The sequence below is a fragment of the Scleropages formosus genome, chromosome 16 (assembly GCF_900964775.1).
Source record: "Scleropages formosus chromosome 16, fSclFor1.1, whole genome shotgun sequence".
NCBI lineage: Eukaryota > Metazoa > Chordata > Actinopteri > Osteoglossiformes > Osteoglossidae > Scleropages > Scleropages formosus.
The window spans coordinates 26,062,069-26,079,893 of NC_041821.1; the positions used below are offsets into that span (position 1 = coordinate 26,062,069).

General features: G+C 41.4%; 2 protein-coding genes across 2 annotated transcripts in view; both read left to right on the forward strand.

The window, feature by feature from the left end:
• The window catches only part of ahrra (aryl-hydrocarbon receptor repressor a), a 56,078-nt gene extending 52,133 nt beyond the window's left edge, over window positions 1-3,945 (forward strand). The window contains exon 10 of the mRNA XM_018727875.1: window positions 3,850-3,945. Within this exon, the coding sequence (XP_018583391.1) occupies window positions 3,850-3,945 (96 nt within the window). The remainder of the gene's footprint in view (window positions 1-3,849) is intronic.
• On the forward strand, window positions 1,540-17,569 carry LOC108919668 (exocyst complex component 3-like). Its single transcript, XM_018727870.1, has 13 exons — window positions 1,540-1,662; window positions 5,657-5,814; window positions 6,532-6,751; window positions 8,139-8,820; window positions 9,488-9,605; window positions 11,045-11,170; window positions 11,274-11,374; window positions 11,956-12,066; window positions 12,285-12,426; window positions 13,388-13,510; window positions 15,276-15,437; window positions 16,456-16,577; window positions 16,700-17,569. The coding sequence occupies exons 2-13, from the start codon at window positions 5,671-5,673 to the stop codon at window positions 16,878-16,880; spliced, it is 2,232 nt and encodes a 743-aa protein (XP_018583386.1). The 5' UTR covers window positions 1,540-1,662; window positions 5,657-5,670; the 3' UTR covers window positions 16,881-17,569.
• The last annotated feature ends 256 nt before the right edge of the window (window positions 17,570-17,825 follow it).

Below are 17,825 nucleotides of genomic sequence, written 5' to 3' on the forward strand. Positions count from 1 at the left end.
CTATGAAACCAAGGACCAGTAAAAAAAAAAAAAAAACTAAAGTCAACAGCTAAGTTTTAAATTAATTTTAAATGGTGCTGAACTCTGTGTTTTCCAAAATGCAATAAATATGTATTGTAGAAATCCTGATTTCTATAAGTGCAAGGCTAAAAGGTTTAAAATGCTGTATACCCTACAATTACATCACGAGAAGTAATTCAGCAATAGCTAAAACTTTTGGGCTGGCAAAAAAATCATAATAAATTATTCATCATTTCAGACCATGTTCAATATTATTTCATTAAAATAATCTGCTATATTCTGTGTATACAGAACAAATGTACACCCAGATCTATATGAGTAGAGTGATAACAACACAGAGCAGCATTTATCAATGTGAGCAAAGGAAAATTACAATTAATTTTGTTTGAATGTAAATTGCAAGGGCGGGGTGGCGCGGTGGGTTGGACCGGGTCCTGCTCTTCAGTGGGTCTGCGGTTCGAGTCCCGCTTGGGGTGCCTTGCGACAGACTGGCGTCCCGTCCTGGGTGTGTCCCCTCCCCCTCCGGCCTTACGCCCTCTGTTACCGGGTAGGCTCCGGTTCCCCGTGACCCCGTATGGGACTAGCGGTTCTGAAAATGTGTGTGTAAATTGCAGTGCACAAGACTGGGATGAAAGATACGATACTCTGTTAAAATCCAGCCTCAGTAGCATTTCAGTTTATCTAATTCAGTGTTAAATTAAAATGCCCCAGTCCCACCTCTCCTGTACTTTCAACTTTAATGCATTACATAAACTATTCAGTATTATGTTTCTGTTATAACTGAATATTAAATACGATCACTTTATTTCTTCTGAAGTGTTGATGCACGAATGCCCTGTTTTAAGGTTAATCTGTGCTTTATAGTATTTGGGGAAGTACCTTTTAGAATCCTGAGTATTATTGAGCATTGAAAGGTCATATTCAGTTGTATTTTTAAGGTTCAGAATTCAGTTTTATTGACACCATGTTCACATGAATCACCTGTGATAAAGCAATTTGAGAGTCAGTGTGCACTATAAGCCTCAGTTATCATTTTTACTACTCTGGCCTATGCTTATTTGACATGTTTTTAATTTGTTAAATTACTGTGTTTGTGTTATCAAAGAAATCACTTTCCACCAGCCATATTTATTGTCATTTGCACAGAAGTGTTTTAACGGAATGATATTTGAAAGGTGTTCGCTGTTTTATTAAGGGAAATATTTTTGTGTATGTACTCATTTTAAAAAGACATAAAGCAGAAAAGACACACAAGCATTTGGCTGATTTGGCCTAGCTACGAAGCAGCCAACATATTTCAGAATTTAATTAATGCGTTCTCCGTTCGTGTTTTCAAAATAAAAGAAAATTCATACATTTTTCAATTTGTCAATTTAATTATTTATAGAATTCTACTGCTGTTTCTCATATATGATGCACTTGAAATGCACCTTTTCTCCGCTGCATAGCGCAGCCCTGGATGTAGTTCGTTTGTTAGTTTCCATCAAAACTACAAAACCCATGATGCAAAGCGCCCGAACCCTCGAGTGCTGCCACTGCAGGGCGGTGCAAACATCTACCACGAAAGAGGGCTTAAATATTCCACCTAAATTCTATTTGCCTTTCCAGTGAGTTGTCGTCAATAACGGACTTTTCGCACAGGTAGGACGTAAAGGCCGTGTTCCTGTTTGGCAACTTGATGGCTTGTATTAAACAGCCTGTGCGGGCCTCTTTCGTTTCTGTGCTGGAATGAACTGGACACCGGTGATGGACTGAGTGCCCGCCGATCGGGCTGTCAGATTAGCTCCGTGTCGTGTGTGGTCAACTCGTATCAAAGCAAAAGCTGCGTACACTAGCGGTGAATGTGGTGACAGTGCAGTGCCCTGCCGGTTAGCTGGCTAGCATGGTTAGCCTGCGGTAACCGTCCAGTGCCGGCGAAGTAATACGTACGCGTACAGGCGATCATTCTGGGCACATTCTGCAAATAATAATAATAATAATAGTAGTAGTAGTGTGTACTAATGACTAATTTATTAATAATGAATAATTAATATTTAACATTTGTTGCTGCATAATCCATTAATTTTTTTCAGTTCTCGCCTGCATTTTCTCTAGTACATTCTGATTCTCGATCTGCGTTCCTGAAATTAACTTCATCGTGTGAATTCAGAATTGCCATCTCATGAAATTACCCAGAACTGACACCCAGCTGCTAATGAATCAATTAAACTACAAACTCTTTCAAAAGTGGGTTCTCATAATGTGAAGAAATGCTTCGTAAACTGAGGTAGGAGTATTGAATGAAACTCCTTGTTAAATCAAATTCATGCAACTCAGATGGACGCACTGTTAACTTACTGTATCTCGGGGTGCAACTGTACTCAACTTACAAGTGCAGTATTTTATGTTAATGAGGTAACAGTGAAACAAATCAAAATGTTTCATGATTTCTTGGAAAGGCAGATCATGTTGGTCTCTCTTCTTGATGAATAAATTTCTAGTAGTTTAATTTTTAAAAATTTGTTTCAATAACATCTCTCTGATGTGGGTGTGAGAATACGACTGACAATGGTACTAAATTAGTTTTAACTATAAAACGAATTGTAAGTGTGCATTACCATTAGCCCATATTACTAATGCCCTTCATGTGCACAGATGTGGTAAGAGTCATGTTCTGATACTTTTGTGAGTAAATCAAAATAGTCAAGATTCTCTCATTGCTCATTAATGGCAACATGATTTTAGTATAGACTACCATGTAGTGTGTGACAACAATAAAGACCATTAAAACAGAGCCCTGACCACAGGGAATGGCATGACATTGTAAAATAGAATGGTAGCTTTTATAGATCATTATTTTCTTCCACTCTGTGTAAATCTCCCACATTACCGATACGAAAGCAGCCACATAGCATTATATTTCCTCTGCCATGCTTCACAAAAGACATCAGGCACTCCTCCAGCAGCGCTTCACATGCACTTACGTCCATAAGTATTTGGGCAGTGACACCATTTTCATGCTTTTGGCTCTGTATGCCACCACATTGGATGTGAAATGAATCAATGAAGATGTGCTTTAAGTGTAGACTTTCAGCTTTTGAGGGTATTTACTTCCAAATTGGTAAAATGATGTTTGAGTTACATTTATTCATTTAGCTGATGCTTTTCTCCAAAGTGACTTACAATGTTAAGGTTACAATTATTTACCCATTATACAGCTGGGTAATTTTACTGGAGCAATGGAGGGTAAGTAACTTGCTCAAGGGTACAACAGCCAGAGGTGAGGCTCAAACCTGCGATCTTTGGGTCCAAAGGCAGTTGTTCTAACCACCACGCTACAGGCTGTCCAGTTATATCTGTTTTTTTGTGGTCCCCTCTTTTTAAGAGACCAAAAGAGTTTGGACAATTGGCTGCTCAACTGTTCTATGACCAGGTGTCCATTATTCCCTCATTATTTAATGTTCGCGTAAGCAGATAAAAGGTCTAGAGTTGATGTCAAGTGTTGCATTCCATTTGCATTTGGAATCCGTTGCGGTTAATGTTCAACATGAAGTCCAAAGAACTGTCACTTCCAGTGACAGCAAGCCATCATTAGGCTGAAAAATCAAATCAAACCAAACCCATGAGAGAGGTAGGAAAAAACATTCGGTGTGGCCAAATTAACTATTTAGTACATTCTTAAGAAGAACGGGGAAAAAAAAAAACATGTTAAAAGCCTGTACAGTCTTGGAACACCATCCTATGGACAGATGTGACAAAGATCAACTTTTTCCAGAATGATGGGAAGAGAAGCGTATAGTTCAATCACCTGACCTGAATCCAAGTGAACATTCATTTCACTTGCTGAAGGTAAAATGCCCCAAGAACAAGCAAGAGCTGAAGATTGAGGAAGTGGATGCCTGGCAGATCATCACCAGGGAAGTCCAGGCTTCAGGCAGTCATTGACTGCAAAGTATTTTCAACTGAGTATTAAAAATGGAAATTTAATTTATGATTATTAGTTTGTCCAATTACTTTTGAGCCCCTAAATTTGGGGGTCTGTGTATAGAAATGGTTGTCATTTCTACACAGAATTACATATACAGTATTTTTGACAAAACCCTCAAATTAAAGCCGAAATGAAATGAAAGTCTACACTTAAAGGACATCTTGATTGTTTCATTTCAATACTTGTGATGGCATACAGAGTCAAAATGATGAAAATGGTGTCACTGAACAAATGCTTATGTAACTGTATGTTCTCCTCCTTGATCCAAACACTTGTCCATAATACTTTTTTCCAGGTAATCCACCATCCAATGCCTGCGTTCTTTTGCCCATTTTAACCTTTTCTTTTTATTAGCCAGGTTCAGATATGGTTTTTTCTTTGAAACTCTGCCTCTACGGCCAGCATCTCGGAGTCGTCTTTTCACTGTTGCAGATGACACCGGTATTTGTCATGTACTATTAAAGGAAGCAGACAACTGAGGACCTGTAAGGCATTTGTTTCTCAAACTATAGACTCTGATGTACTTATTCTCTTGTGTATATCTGGGCCTTCCTCTTCTTTTTCTACCCTAGTAGATCCAGTTTACACCTTCTCTCAAAACAGTAGTGGACACCCTTGTATGAAATCTTTAGTTTCTTGGCAATCTGGAATAACCTTCATTTTGCAAAACACCAATAGACTGACGTGTTTCTTGAGAGAGCTGTTTCGTTGTGGCCATTTTTGAAATCAGAAATGACCTTTTGGAATATGGAATACCAGTACCTTGTCACCCAAGAAAATACAATTTACTTGCTTTATTGAACAGAATAACTGATTCCAGCTATGCTAACACAATTGCAAAGGTTTCTTTGGTAAGCAATTAGCATTTAAGCATGATCAATTAAGGATCAGTTGAGAGTTTTTACCATCAGAACATTGGAGTAATATCTGCTGAAAAGTAGGCTTTGCAATCATATGAATAATAAATTATAAATCAGTCATTTCAAGGAATAATAGCCATTTGCAACGTTAGTAATGATGTTTTCACTATGTTTTTAAATCAATTTAATGGAACCTTGATTAAAAACTATAAATTCTTTCAAAAATATGAACATTTCTGGGTGATTGAATGCTCATCTATATTGACCTAATCAACTTGTTCAGAAGATTAGCATCTTTTTTTATACCATCCACCCATCCATCCATCCATCAATCCATCCATCATCAATAACTGCTTTCTTATGCAGGGTCAGACTGAACTGGGGTCTGACCCTGAATCACAAGCTGTGGATCAGTCCTTTACAAGACAGTCTCTCACACACACACACACACACACACACACATTTATTGCACACAGTAAAGGCAATTCTGAATCACCAATCCACCTCAAACACTCCTCTTCATAATGTGAGACGAAACCCGAACATCAGGAGAAAGCCCATGTTGAACATGCAAACTCCACACAGACTGAGCTGGATTGGAACCACTGCCCAGTCAGACAGTCCAGGGGCTGTGAAGAATCAGCCAATTGCATCACAGTACCACCATTATTGTTACTTCTCGTACGCATTCCAGTAATAGACGGTAATAGATGGGCAAAAAAATGTTTAATGAGTACTGTTATTGTACTACTTTTTGTCCTTTTGGTTTTTGTGGAAGATTTATGAAATGTCTTTCTGTTTCTTTCAGAGCCCACTATTGCCATGGAGGAGACTGACAGGGAGGCGGTTGCCACAGCAGCACAGAGAGTAGCCGGGATGCTACAGCGGTCAGACCAGCTGGACAAAGTGGAGCAGTATAGGCGCAGGGAGGCCCGCAAAAAAGCCTCAGTAGAAGCAAGGCTAAAGGTATTATCAAGCCCAAATTCTCATTCATTGCTATCCTTTTTTCATTTGTCCTTTCTGCTCAAGACTTCCTCAACTGCCTATTAGATCCTGCTTTTGTCATTTCTGCTGTATTACATATCTGACTTTGTGCAAATTCTGCTGAAATTTTCTTTTAGACAAGAAACACCACTGAAATAGTAATAATGCTGCCAATGCTTACCTTTTCAGGCTGTTGGCAGGGGTCCAAGATGGAGAAACAGTCAGTCAAACAAGTTAAACAAATTGCTTACCTAAATGCAGTTGTATATCTTAATTACCTGAGGCTTTTTAAAATAAAAATTATGTATTTTGTGGAATTATATGGTAATTATTGATAATAACAAATGGAAAGGGGACACAGATTTATTGCAGCAGTCTTAAACATTTCTGGGAATGACAGCTTTTTCTGGTATGGGTTACCCCAAGGGCTACTTCACTAGTACTCAAGCTTGCACCACTAGACCGACTAACTTTAACTAATAAGATAATGTAGATGCCTCTTAACTCATTTTTCCACCCTTATGTGATTGTAAGTAGTCAGTAACTTACTGAGTGCTAAAATGATAAATATACCCAAATTCAAACTTGTTTAAAGTCCTCTGTGTGGAAGATGTTGAGTTTGTTGGGAGCAGATGGGGAGAAACCCTAACCCTTGGGAGCAGACTGGGTGGACACACTCTCTCTGCCTGTGCTCTATAGGCAGCTATCCAGTCCCAACTGGATGGCGTACGCACTGGCCTCTGCCAGCTCCACACTGCCCTGCTGGATGTCAAGTCCATCCAGGGCTCCCTAGCAGATGTCAGCAAGGACTGGAGACAAAGCATCAACACCATTGAGAACCTGAAGGATGTGAAGGAAGCTGTTGTGCAGCATAGCCAGCTGGCTTCAGCTGTGGAGAATCTCAAGAACATCTTTTCTGGTGAGCGCAGCAGTTGGCCACTGGATAGCTTTAGGTGAATACCTGTGGTTTATCTCCAGGTTGGCTTTGGGTGAATTCCTGTGGTTAATGCTTGGTTCACTTTAGCTGCATGCTGTTACACCAAATGACCTACGCAGACCTCTACTTGAGGACCCCCTAGGAATTCCTTCTTCTTTTTCCATGCTTCCACAGGCACAACTCATTCGACAGGTCAAGGATGTAGAAAAGACTTTAGTCTCTTCATTGTTGTTCTTTATTCATGTCCTTTAATTACTCACATAAGTGCTCCTGATATGGGAATGTGGCAGGTGAGGTTTTTTTTTGGTGTCAGGACAGAAATGCTACTTAATTACTTTAACAGAAGCAGATAGGATAAATATAATCAAATTATCACAAAATTATAAATGATCATGATCATAAACACATGAGTAGAGTTTCTTGGGTACACAAATAGCTTATCGTACAATGTCTAACTCGGACGTTGCATGAAACAAGAATCATAATCCTCAGACTTAGTGAACTAAAATATATTTATTCAAGAGCTGCTGTTTGGAAAGGGCAGCAGTCTATTTTATCAGTATGTTCCCCTCTTTTAGAGTGAGTTCTTTAGAAATGCAATTTTAAAATTTCACACAGTTCTATTTCTTTTTAATGGGTTAATGTTGAATGAAGTGGATGTGTTTCAACGCATTAATATTATAGGTTTTTTATTAATTTATTTCTTAAAGATTACTCAGGTTTCAGTGCCTTACATCAGCTGGGCGCTCATCTCAGTCCGTTCCTCGGGAGCCTGTTGGCTGAGCTCTCTGATTGGCAGCCAGTCTGACATGTTGAATTAAAATTGCACAGTACTGTAGGTGGAGTGTGTATGTGTATGTATGTGAAAAAGAGTAGTGGCGATGCTGTCTTCAAGTTTAATGAAACTCAACCTCAAACCATAACTGATTGCATTGATTATGATTTAAATAGCTTAGCGTATGTCAGAAGGGCTTTATTAATGGGCAAGTGTATGGTTTAATGAGATAAGTAGCAGATGTGTAATAGCTAGGCAATGTCGGTATGATTCATTAAGACACTCGTGTCTTATTGATTCTTGAGTTTGCTACAGTCACTGTCGGTCCTTGGTCTGCCGTCTGTGCCCATTTCCCCACCTCGGTTGGAAGCCTTGAATGGTATAATGAGTTGAATCAGGCTATAGCTGAGTTCAGTGAAACTCTTTGGCACATGGGAAGACTGAAAACTTGCAAAACTGCTACGGTTGATGCTGAAGAGCACAACTCTAGAACAGTGACTGCTTAGCAAATTCCAAAAGTAACACTGGCATTGTGTAGATTGCTTCAGAGAAGATGTTCTAACATTTTGCCCTGCCTCCCCGCGATCCCCACAGTGCCAGAGATCGTGCGGGAGACCCAGGAGCTGATTGAGCAGGCTGAACTCCTGCAGGCACATCGCAAGCTTATGGACCTGGAGTGCTCGCGTGATGACCTCATGTACGAGCAGTACCGCCTGGACAGCCGCAACACCCATGACATGAACCTGATCCGAAACTACTTTGGTGAGGTGCAGGGGCTCTCAGAGGAGCTAGCCAAGCAGCTGTGGATGGTGCTGCAGCGTGCCATTGTGACTGTTCGGCGCGACCCCACCATGCTGGTATCAGTAGTGCGCATCATTGAACGTGAGGAGAAGATAGATCGCCGCATGCTGGACCGCCGACGGCAGACGGGATTCATACCTCCTGGGCGGCCAAAGGCCTGGAAAGAGCACATGTTTCAGGTGTTGGAGGGCACGGTGTGCACACGCATTGAGGGCACACAGTCAGAGACCCGCGAGTCAGACAAGATGTGGCTGGTGCGCCTCCTGGAGATCACCAGGAAGTACGTGCTAGATGATCTGACTGTGGTGAAGAACCTCATGGTACAATGCTTCCCACCGCACTACGGCATCTTTCGTATCTTCTTTGACCTGTACCATCGTGCCCTCTCGGCCCGCATACAGGAACTAGCAGCTGAGGACCTCGAAGCAAACGAAATTGTGTCACTGCTCACCTGGGTGCTCAACACATACACAAGGTAACCTTAATGATTATCTATGTTTTCATTGATGGCTGAGTTGGAAAACTTTCCTGGTTGAGTTAGTCCTAATTAATATTCCTGGCCCATGGGTTCAGATGTGGGTTGAAGTGCGGCAGTGTGGAGTCTGCCTGTTCTCCCTATGTTTTTATCACTTTTCTCTGGATGCACTTATTTCCTTCCACAGTCCAAAGAGGTGTTTCAGATGGATTAGTGAATCTACATAGGCCTTTTTGTGTGCTCGTGTGGCTGTGTGTATGAATGGATGTGTCCTGTGATGGACTGGGGTTCCATCTGGGTTTTACACTGCCAGAACAGTTTTTGGGCCACAATAAACCTGTATTGGACAAGCAGTGATGGGTGGATGTTACAATTAATACAATATTTGTTGTAAATAGAAACAGTAGATTTTAGGCGTTCTTACTTTAAACATTTATTACTACAGCAGTGAGAGTATGTGATCTACTTTTATAGAGGTGCCAGTTGTGGGCTCTTTTGAGAACTGCAGTCCACAATGCTACCTGAAAAAGGACAGTTTAAGTAACAAAGTGATTCAAGTAGGAGTTTATTTACCATCATTCCTAGCTTTTTGAAGGTGGTATATTTAAGGGACCAGTGAAAAAACAACACAGTCTGTTTTGCTTGAATCTCTATTATTTGTGCTTAGCATTGAGATGATGGGCCACCCTGAACTTGCTGCAGAGTGTGACATCAATGAGCTGGAGCCCCTTCTCCCTCAGGATATGGTGGATGAGCTTCTCCACAAGTACATCCAGACCATCTCTGTGAGTCTTTCTTGCCTGCCTTCCACCAAGGCTGATGCTTTTCTTTAAAGTGACTTACAATGTTAAGATTAGTTATAAGTGTACAATTATTTACCCATTTATACAGCTGTGTAATTTTACTGGAGCAATTTAAGGTAAGTACCTTGCTCGAGGGTAATACAGCCAGAGGTGGGGATCAAACCTGCAACCTTTGGGTCCAAAGGCTGTAGCTCTAACCACTAGCTCTAACGCTTCTAGTGTTGGTGCTTTTGTTCAAGCCATGAGAACCATCTTACAATCAGACTTTTTATTCTTGCATGTTACATATTATTTATTTAGCTTTTCTCCAAAGCGGCTTAGTGTTAAGATACTTACAGTGATTTACGCATTTATATAGCTGGGTAATTTTTACTGGAGGAATTCAAGGTAAGTACTTTGATCAAGGGCTCTATAGCTGAAATGGTATTTCAATCTGCCGTTCTTGTAGTTGTTATAGAAATAAACTATAATCATGTTTATAATCTCTTAGCTGTTGTATAAATAGCTTTTACTGCATAACTTCTCATTTTGCAGTAAATATGTAGGCTTCTGCCTATAGCACTTCTTGCATTAATTATTTACTGTAGAGAAGTGGACAATTAGAGGTTTGTGACATCTAGTGCCAGTAGCTCATTCAGGAGACATTTCTGTTGTCTTCCAAGTGTATATAGAGTCATCCACTCTATATGAATGCCAAATTGTGGTCAGAAGTCTGTAATGATGGTATTGTGTGTGAAAGAAATGTTTCCCTTTCCCATTCAGCTGTAGGAAACCCTGAAAGAAACACACTCAGACACACAGACATTTCAAGATGGCATCGGCTGATGGGAGAGCCCTGGAAATTGGGTGTCTCCTTGATCAATCTTAATTGCCTGCTTTTATTTGCCAAGCTCACATATAATTCATTACAGGGCGTTACAGTAGGCGTGTAAGTGTTTTCCCGCCTTTTTGTTTAGGAACTTTCCGCTTCTTTCGTTCTGAAAACTCCTCACTCTAAAGCTGAACCATCCAACCCCCCATCATCCAGCTTACCTTAAACTGACCTTACTCCAGGCAAGACAGAACCACTGGCCTTTTATGACATTCTCTTGGTGTCCACAGCCTGCCTTTATCAGGTAACCTCTGACCTGGTGCCTGGTACAACCTGCTTCTCCCACAATGATCTTACATTCCACAGCACAGAACACAGCCTTAAACCCAGTACAAAAATATTACCAGTTACCATGCTTTACAATTTGTATAACTATAACAATTGCTATAAATACAAAATTTTAACACCACACGTGCTTGAAATGTTTGGTATGAATTTCAAGTTTATCACCAAGTGGAAATCAGTGACAGTGTTGTATTATGGGTATATTAATTTCACTAGTCAGGACTGGAGAGTGATAGCCTGAATGCTCCTTTTATGTTCAACCCAGTCCAACATCACTGGATGGCTTCGCAAGGCCCTGGAAACGGACAAGAAGGACTGGAAGAGGGATACTGAGCCAGATGCAGACCAGGACGGCTACTACCAGACCTCGCTTCCCGCCATTGTCTTCCAGGTAGCACACTTCACCTTTATCCAGCCACCAGATAAACAAGCTCAGCATGAACCAGTATGAACCTGTTAGGTTTTGCATGCTCATTCTCATCGTAATTCCTCAGATGTTCGAGCAGAACCTGCAAGTGGCAGCCCAAATAAACGAGACCTTCAAAGAGCAGGTGCTACACCTGTGTTTAAAACAGATGACCTCCTTTCTGCAAAGGTAAGGTGCTGCTAATGTACTCTGCTTTGTGGCATGATTTCAAATAGTGTTCAATTTAATTTTATAGAGTGTTCTTCTCACACTGACACAGAGCACCTTGTGAAAATGCTGCTAAGCTAAAGCAGTTCTGTATGGAGAAGTGAACCAGAATTCCTCCACAGCAATGTGAGACCCTGATCAACAGCTGCAGGAAGTGTTTAGTTGCAGTCATTGCAGCTAACAGTGGCACAACCAATTATTGATTTTTGAATTACTTTTTCAGACCTATGACTACCTGTTTCTTTACCTTCAGGACCAAGGAAATCAATTCAAAACAATGCTGGTGCTCCATTCATATACTGCTAGAAGTGACTAGAAGATCTGATCATATTTAGTATCAGAAAGCTGAAAAAGTAGAGAACTGGAACGGGGCAAATACTTCTTAAGCACTCCATATGCTAAGACTTAAAATCTTTGCTGTTTTTGATTTTTTTTTTTTTTTTTTTTTTTTTTTCCTAAATATTAAATATATTGATCGCAACAGATTAATTTGTATGAATTTCCTGTCCGCATATTACACTGAAGTTTGTGTCCTTATCCAGGTACCGAGAAGAAACAGTTGTGTACAAAGATGAGCACTTGAAATATCGCCAGTTGCCTCAGTGCTACGTTCAATACATGATCGCCATCATCAACAACTGCCAGACGTTCAAGTACGTCTCTCAGACCGAGGACCGAGATCAGTGTCAAGTTTGGCAGACTTCTGTAGTCACTCCTCCCTTAAGAATTAGGCACATATACAGTTGTATTCTTGTTGTTTTTCTTCTGTGATATGCAGTAAAAGGTTTTCAAGATTTTGTTCATTTACAATATGAAATTGTTCTGTATGAATAAAGAAAATAGAAGAAATCATTTTTATTTCATGTCTCAGGGAGTCTGTTAACAGTTTAAAGAAGAAGTATTCCCTGACCACAGAGCCTACTCAGAACGATGCTGCCATCGACAGGACTCTGAGCGAGGTGGCCAAAGATGGCTGCCAGTTTCTGCTGGATGAGGTCTTCTTGGACCTGGAGGTCAGAGAACTGACAGAAATGTCCATAAGCAGATGCTTGTAAGGATTAAAGAACGAAAAGAGGAGTGACCAGTGAAGTTTGGCCATCTGGGGTGGGGCCTGCATCCCAGAATAGAATAATCAGGGCAGATTAAATAAGTGGAGCTTCATTTGTTTACCATTTATGTTTTTCTTTACCACAGTCACACTTCCTCTGTAAAGAAAAGTATTAAATAACTATACACAGGGGTAAGTCAAAAAGCATCCACAATAGTGGAAAAGGTCAAAGGCTAATCATTGTGAATACTTTTTGACTTGCGCTTTAACATACTTTCTATTTCTGTTATTCCTATTAGCTGAGATTAAGCTAATAAAAATAACAAAAAGTGACTTCCAGTGTAAGATTTAAACATCAGTGTAATTTTCACTGGACCAGTTCATGGTAGGTGCATTCATCAGGGGTGCTACAGCAAGAGATGGTATTCAAGCCTGGGTTTTTTGAATGCAAGGTAGCTGCTCTAGCTTCTCTCATCACTTGCTGGTACCTCAGATATAAAGAAAGAGATATTCCATATTGTCTTGCAAGGTTTTAGGGTGAAGGGCTGAATTCAGTGTGAAAATGGTGCAATGAGGGTGCAATAAGTGTAGTAGTTACTAAACGGGAAATTCTAATCCTTAAACCGTGACTGCTTGGTATGCCTTTGAGGACTTAGAGCTGCATTTATACATTTTTTCTGGTGTAATGCATCCTGAACTGTATTTAACATTTTAACATAGAACACTTTGAGTAACCCTAAGCACTGGGTACAGTATGATAGGTCAGAAAAATTGGGTGTAGTGTTGGAAGATATACAGGACACTATCTTTATCTGCAGTATGTCAACACTAAAACAGACCTGCCATTGTACTTATCACCGGGGTACTGTGCTCCATTGTTCCAGCTGGACAGTATGGTTTCATGAGCTTTATGTTTCTCTTTGCAGCACCACCTGAGTGAGCTGCTGACCAGGAAGTGGCTGGGGGGGTGCCACGCAGTAGACACCATCTGCGTCACTGTAGAGGACTACTTCAACGATTTTGCCAGGATTAAGAAGCCCTACAACACAGTAAATTCAAGCAAGAAAAACTCTAGCCCTAACATGAATAAATGTAAAACGCATTTAGCAGATGTTTTTTTGTAAGCAACTTGCTAAACGAAATTGCATTTCACCAGTAGATGGCCTGATATAGCGACAGACACACAATTCTCAAAGTGTAATTTGCCTGCTGCTTCCGTTTGGTAACTGAATATAGAATTAGTTCAGTACTTTTTTTTTTTTTTTTTTTTTTTAAAGTACTGAACATTAACAATGGCATTACCTGAGTATCAGCATGTACCATTTATACCAATCAGCCACAAATTTAAAACCACTGACAGGTGAAGTGAATAACATTGATTAGTTTGTTACAATGGCACCTGTCAAAGGGTGGGATATATTAGGCAGCAAGTGAACAGGCAGCTCTTGAATTCATGTGTTGGAAGATGGAAAAAGGGGCAAGCATAAGGATCTGAGTGACTTTGACAAAGGCTAAATTGTGATGGCTAGACAACTGGGTCAGAGCGTCTCTAAAATGGCAGGTCTTATTGTTCCCGGTAGTGGGTTTGGATGGTGCCTTGCTGTGTGGCAGGTCTGGGGTTTGAGTCCTGCTTGGGGTGCAGTGGCCCTGTCCTTCTACCTGTGTTTGCCTCCCCCACCATGCAGAGGAAGGACCTGTCAACCCACCTCTGTTTCTTCCCTTGACTTGTCTTGAAAACCACGCGAGTGGTTGCTATGGATCGGCTTCGACTCGGCACTTACCGTTCCATACCATTGTTCCCGGTACACAGTGCTTAGTATCTACCAAAAGTGGTCCAAGGAAAGACAACTGGTGAATGACATGCTCATGGGCACCCAAGGCTCACTGATGGGTGTGGGGAGCGAAGCCTAGCCTTTCTATTTTCTTCCCACAGAAGAGCTACTGTATCACAAATAGCTGAAAACCTTAATGCTGTCCATGATAGAAAGGTGTCAGAACACACAGTGCATCACAGCTTGCTGAGTAGCCACAGACCAGTCAGAGTGCCCATGCTGACCCCTGTCCACTGCCGAAAGTGCCTACAATGGGCACATGAGCGTCAGAACTGGAGCATGGAGCAATTGAACAAGGTGGCCTGGTCTGATGAATCATGTTTTCTTTTAGATCATGTGGATGGCTGGGTGTGTGTGCGTTCTTTACCTGGGAAAGAAATGGCAGCAGGATGCACTATGGGAAGAAGGCAAGCAGGTGGAGGAAGTGTGATGCTCTGGCCAATGTTCTGCTGGGAAACCTTGGGTCCTGGCATTCATGTGGATGTTACTTTGACACATACCACCTACCTAAAGATTGTTGCGGCCCACGTACACCCCTTTATGGCAACGGTATTCCCTGATGACAATGGCCTTGCCACACCGCAAAAATTGTTCAGGAATGGTTTGAGGAACATGACAAAACAGTTCAAGGTGTTGGCCTACACAATATTAGGCAGGGGGTTTTAATGTTTTGGCTGATTGGTATATACAAAGGAAATACAAAGGTAATTGTAGTTGTAGAAGTAATGCAAATTTTTGGAGTAGATACCAAATTTGGAGAGAAATTAATCCAGAAGTGATCTATTTTGAGACTCTTCTTGAATGTTAAGAGGGATTCAGTGACAGAGGGAGGTCGTTCCACCATATTGCAACCCTAACTGTTTTGAATTTGGATCTCTTATGTGTGGAACTGCCAAGTAAGAGGTGGAGAAGCATAGCATTCTCGTTAGGATATAGCATATAGATCATTCTGCTTCATGCATAGTGTCTCTTTATGTTGCAGGAGATGACGAGCGAGGCCCATCGCAGGGTGGTGGTTGAATACATCAAAGCTGTGATGCAGAAGAGAATAACTTTCAAGAACGCAGACGAGCGCAAGGCGGGTGCAGACAGAATGATCAAGGAGGCTGAGCAATTCAAGACCCTTTTTGGGAAGCTGTCTGCGGCAAGTAGCTCATCTGCTTGTCACCACATATGTGGCATCCTTAACTGGAGCTTCTGGGTAGTGTGTATGAATCCTACCCAGTCTGTGTTACGTTACATTTATTTATTTAGCTGACGCCTTTTCTCCAAAGCGACTAAAACTGTTTAAATGGGTAAAAAATTTTAAGTATCTTATACTGCTGGGTAATGTTACTGGAGTAATTTTAGAGTAAGTATCTTGCTTAAGGGTGCTACAGCCAAAGGTGGGGATTGAACCTGCGACCTTTGGGTCCAGAGGCAGCCACTCTAACTACTACACTACCAGGGGTGCTGAGTCTATATTTTCTCCCTATTTTTTGTGATTCTTCCTGGCGTGCATGCGTGCGTGCGTGCGTGTGTGTGTGTGTGTGTGTGCGTGCGCGCGCGCACACACTGTATATGACTGAATGAATATGTTTACTCTGCTATATTAATGCTGCGGGTCTCCACCAAAGTATCTTCTCCCCAGTCCTTGGGGGAAGGTGTCACTAATTTTTCCTTGTGTGTCCAGCCTCCACTTCCTCTGTGTAGCTGGTGTGGGTAGATTTCTACTGTCCTAGCAGTGCTTTTTCTTCTTACTCAATTTATTGATTGTCTTCACTTGGCAACCAGTTTCACTGGGTGCAGTTTACACTTGTCACAGTTTTACAACTCCTGCAGGTGTAAATTTCAGTGATGCAGTTGAAGTTAAGCACATTAAGGGAATGTCGGTAGAAATAATTGTGAGCCGCTGTTTGGATGACACTTTGGTGTAAGGTGACTTATAGGGTTAGGGTTGTATACTGCAGTACTTACTGTGATTTACCACTGTATATACATTGGTAAGTTTTACTGAAGCAATTCAGGAAGGGGGAAGTTCAGTTACAACCCAGAGTTAATACTGGGTAGTTGAACCTCAGTCCGTCAATCACAAAGCGGTGGCCACAATGCCACCAACTGGACCCGAGTTTCCGGAGACATAAAGCAGCAGCATGTGACCTGTCCTCCTGCTGCTCCTACAGGGTGAAGACACAGACCGGCTCTGTGACAGCATAACCGCCATCGCAGAGGTATTCAAGCTAACAGACCCCTCGTTGCTGTACCTCGAAGTTTCAACCCTTGTTTCCAAGTACCCGGACATCAGGTGAGACACTTCTCAGAAGAGATTAAGATTGCACCCTTAGCACAGAGTGTGTAATGAAGTATGGAAATGGAGAGTGCATGCATGAATACCTGTCTGTTTGTCTGCTCCCACTACACTTACAGGGAGGAGCACGTGCTGGCCCTTCTGGCCGTGCGGGGGGACGCCAACCGCGACATGAGACAGACGATCATTGAAACACTGAACCAGAGCAAGGTCTCTGTGGCGGCCATCACCCAGCCCATATTCAGGGACATCACAGTTCCCACCATCGCCTCCATGGCTGTTCCAAAGCTGTTGAAGTAGCCTGGTGCAGCTCATGTTCTGTGTGTGTCTGCTCGTGTGCATGCGTGCATGCATACTTGCACTCTGACCAACAGGTTGGCCCTAACTGTACTTTCATATGCACTTTGTAAAGGTGGGAGGGAGGAGGTAGGACAAACAGTATTACTGAGGTGGCTTCCTGTTGTCGGCTTTGCAGCAATAACAGGTTTGCAGGATAACTGGTGTACAGAGAACCCCTCAAACTATTAGATCGGTGTGGATGGAGTGTGTGGTTTTGTTTTTAATGGTATCTTTCAGCGATTTGACATTTATTAATACATAATATTTCTTTATCCATTCATTTCATCATCCTTCATTCAGATGAGTAGTGTTCAGTTTTGTCTCATGTCAGTAATTCTCAAAGCTCCTTATTTTCCATTTTGCAAAAGTTGACCAAGATATGCTGCGTTTGAAAACATCCACAGAACAGTTATCTTATATTCCAGGACAGTCCTTAGTCTGATGGGAGCAACAAGACTACGAACCTGTCTTAACTGTTTCCCTCATACAAGGTGGGGAAAAAAGACCTATAGTGAACAGTGTTAATGCATCTCACGAGGATGGTTTTTCGTTTCATTTTCACCTTTGTTGGTGTTTTTCCGTGTCTCTGCCATGACTACTGCATTTCACATACTGGATGTTTCAAAAATGTCTGGTATAAAGATTAATAAAATCACTGACAAATGGCACATGTGTAGCTCTTTCTTCATTTCTCTGACATTTGACTTACAGCAGAGTACACAGTTAGCCAGGAGAGGTCAGTTATACCAGTGAGGCTGCTGTTCCATTGTATGTGCTGTGGTGGAGATTTTGAACCCAGGATCTGTTTAGCCAGTAAGTCACATGACCATCACTAATGGTATTTTATGATTTAGAAACCAACATAAATCACTCTCTGTGGTGCTTTCTATCCATCTATTGACTGAT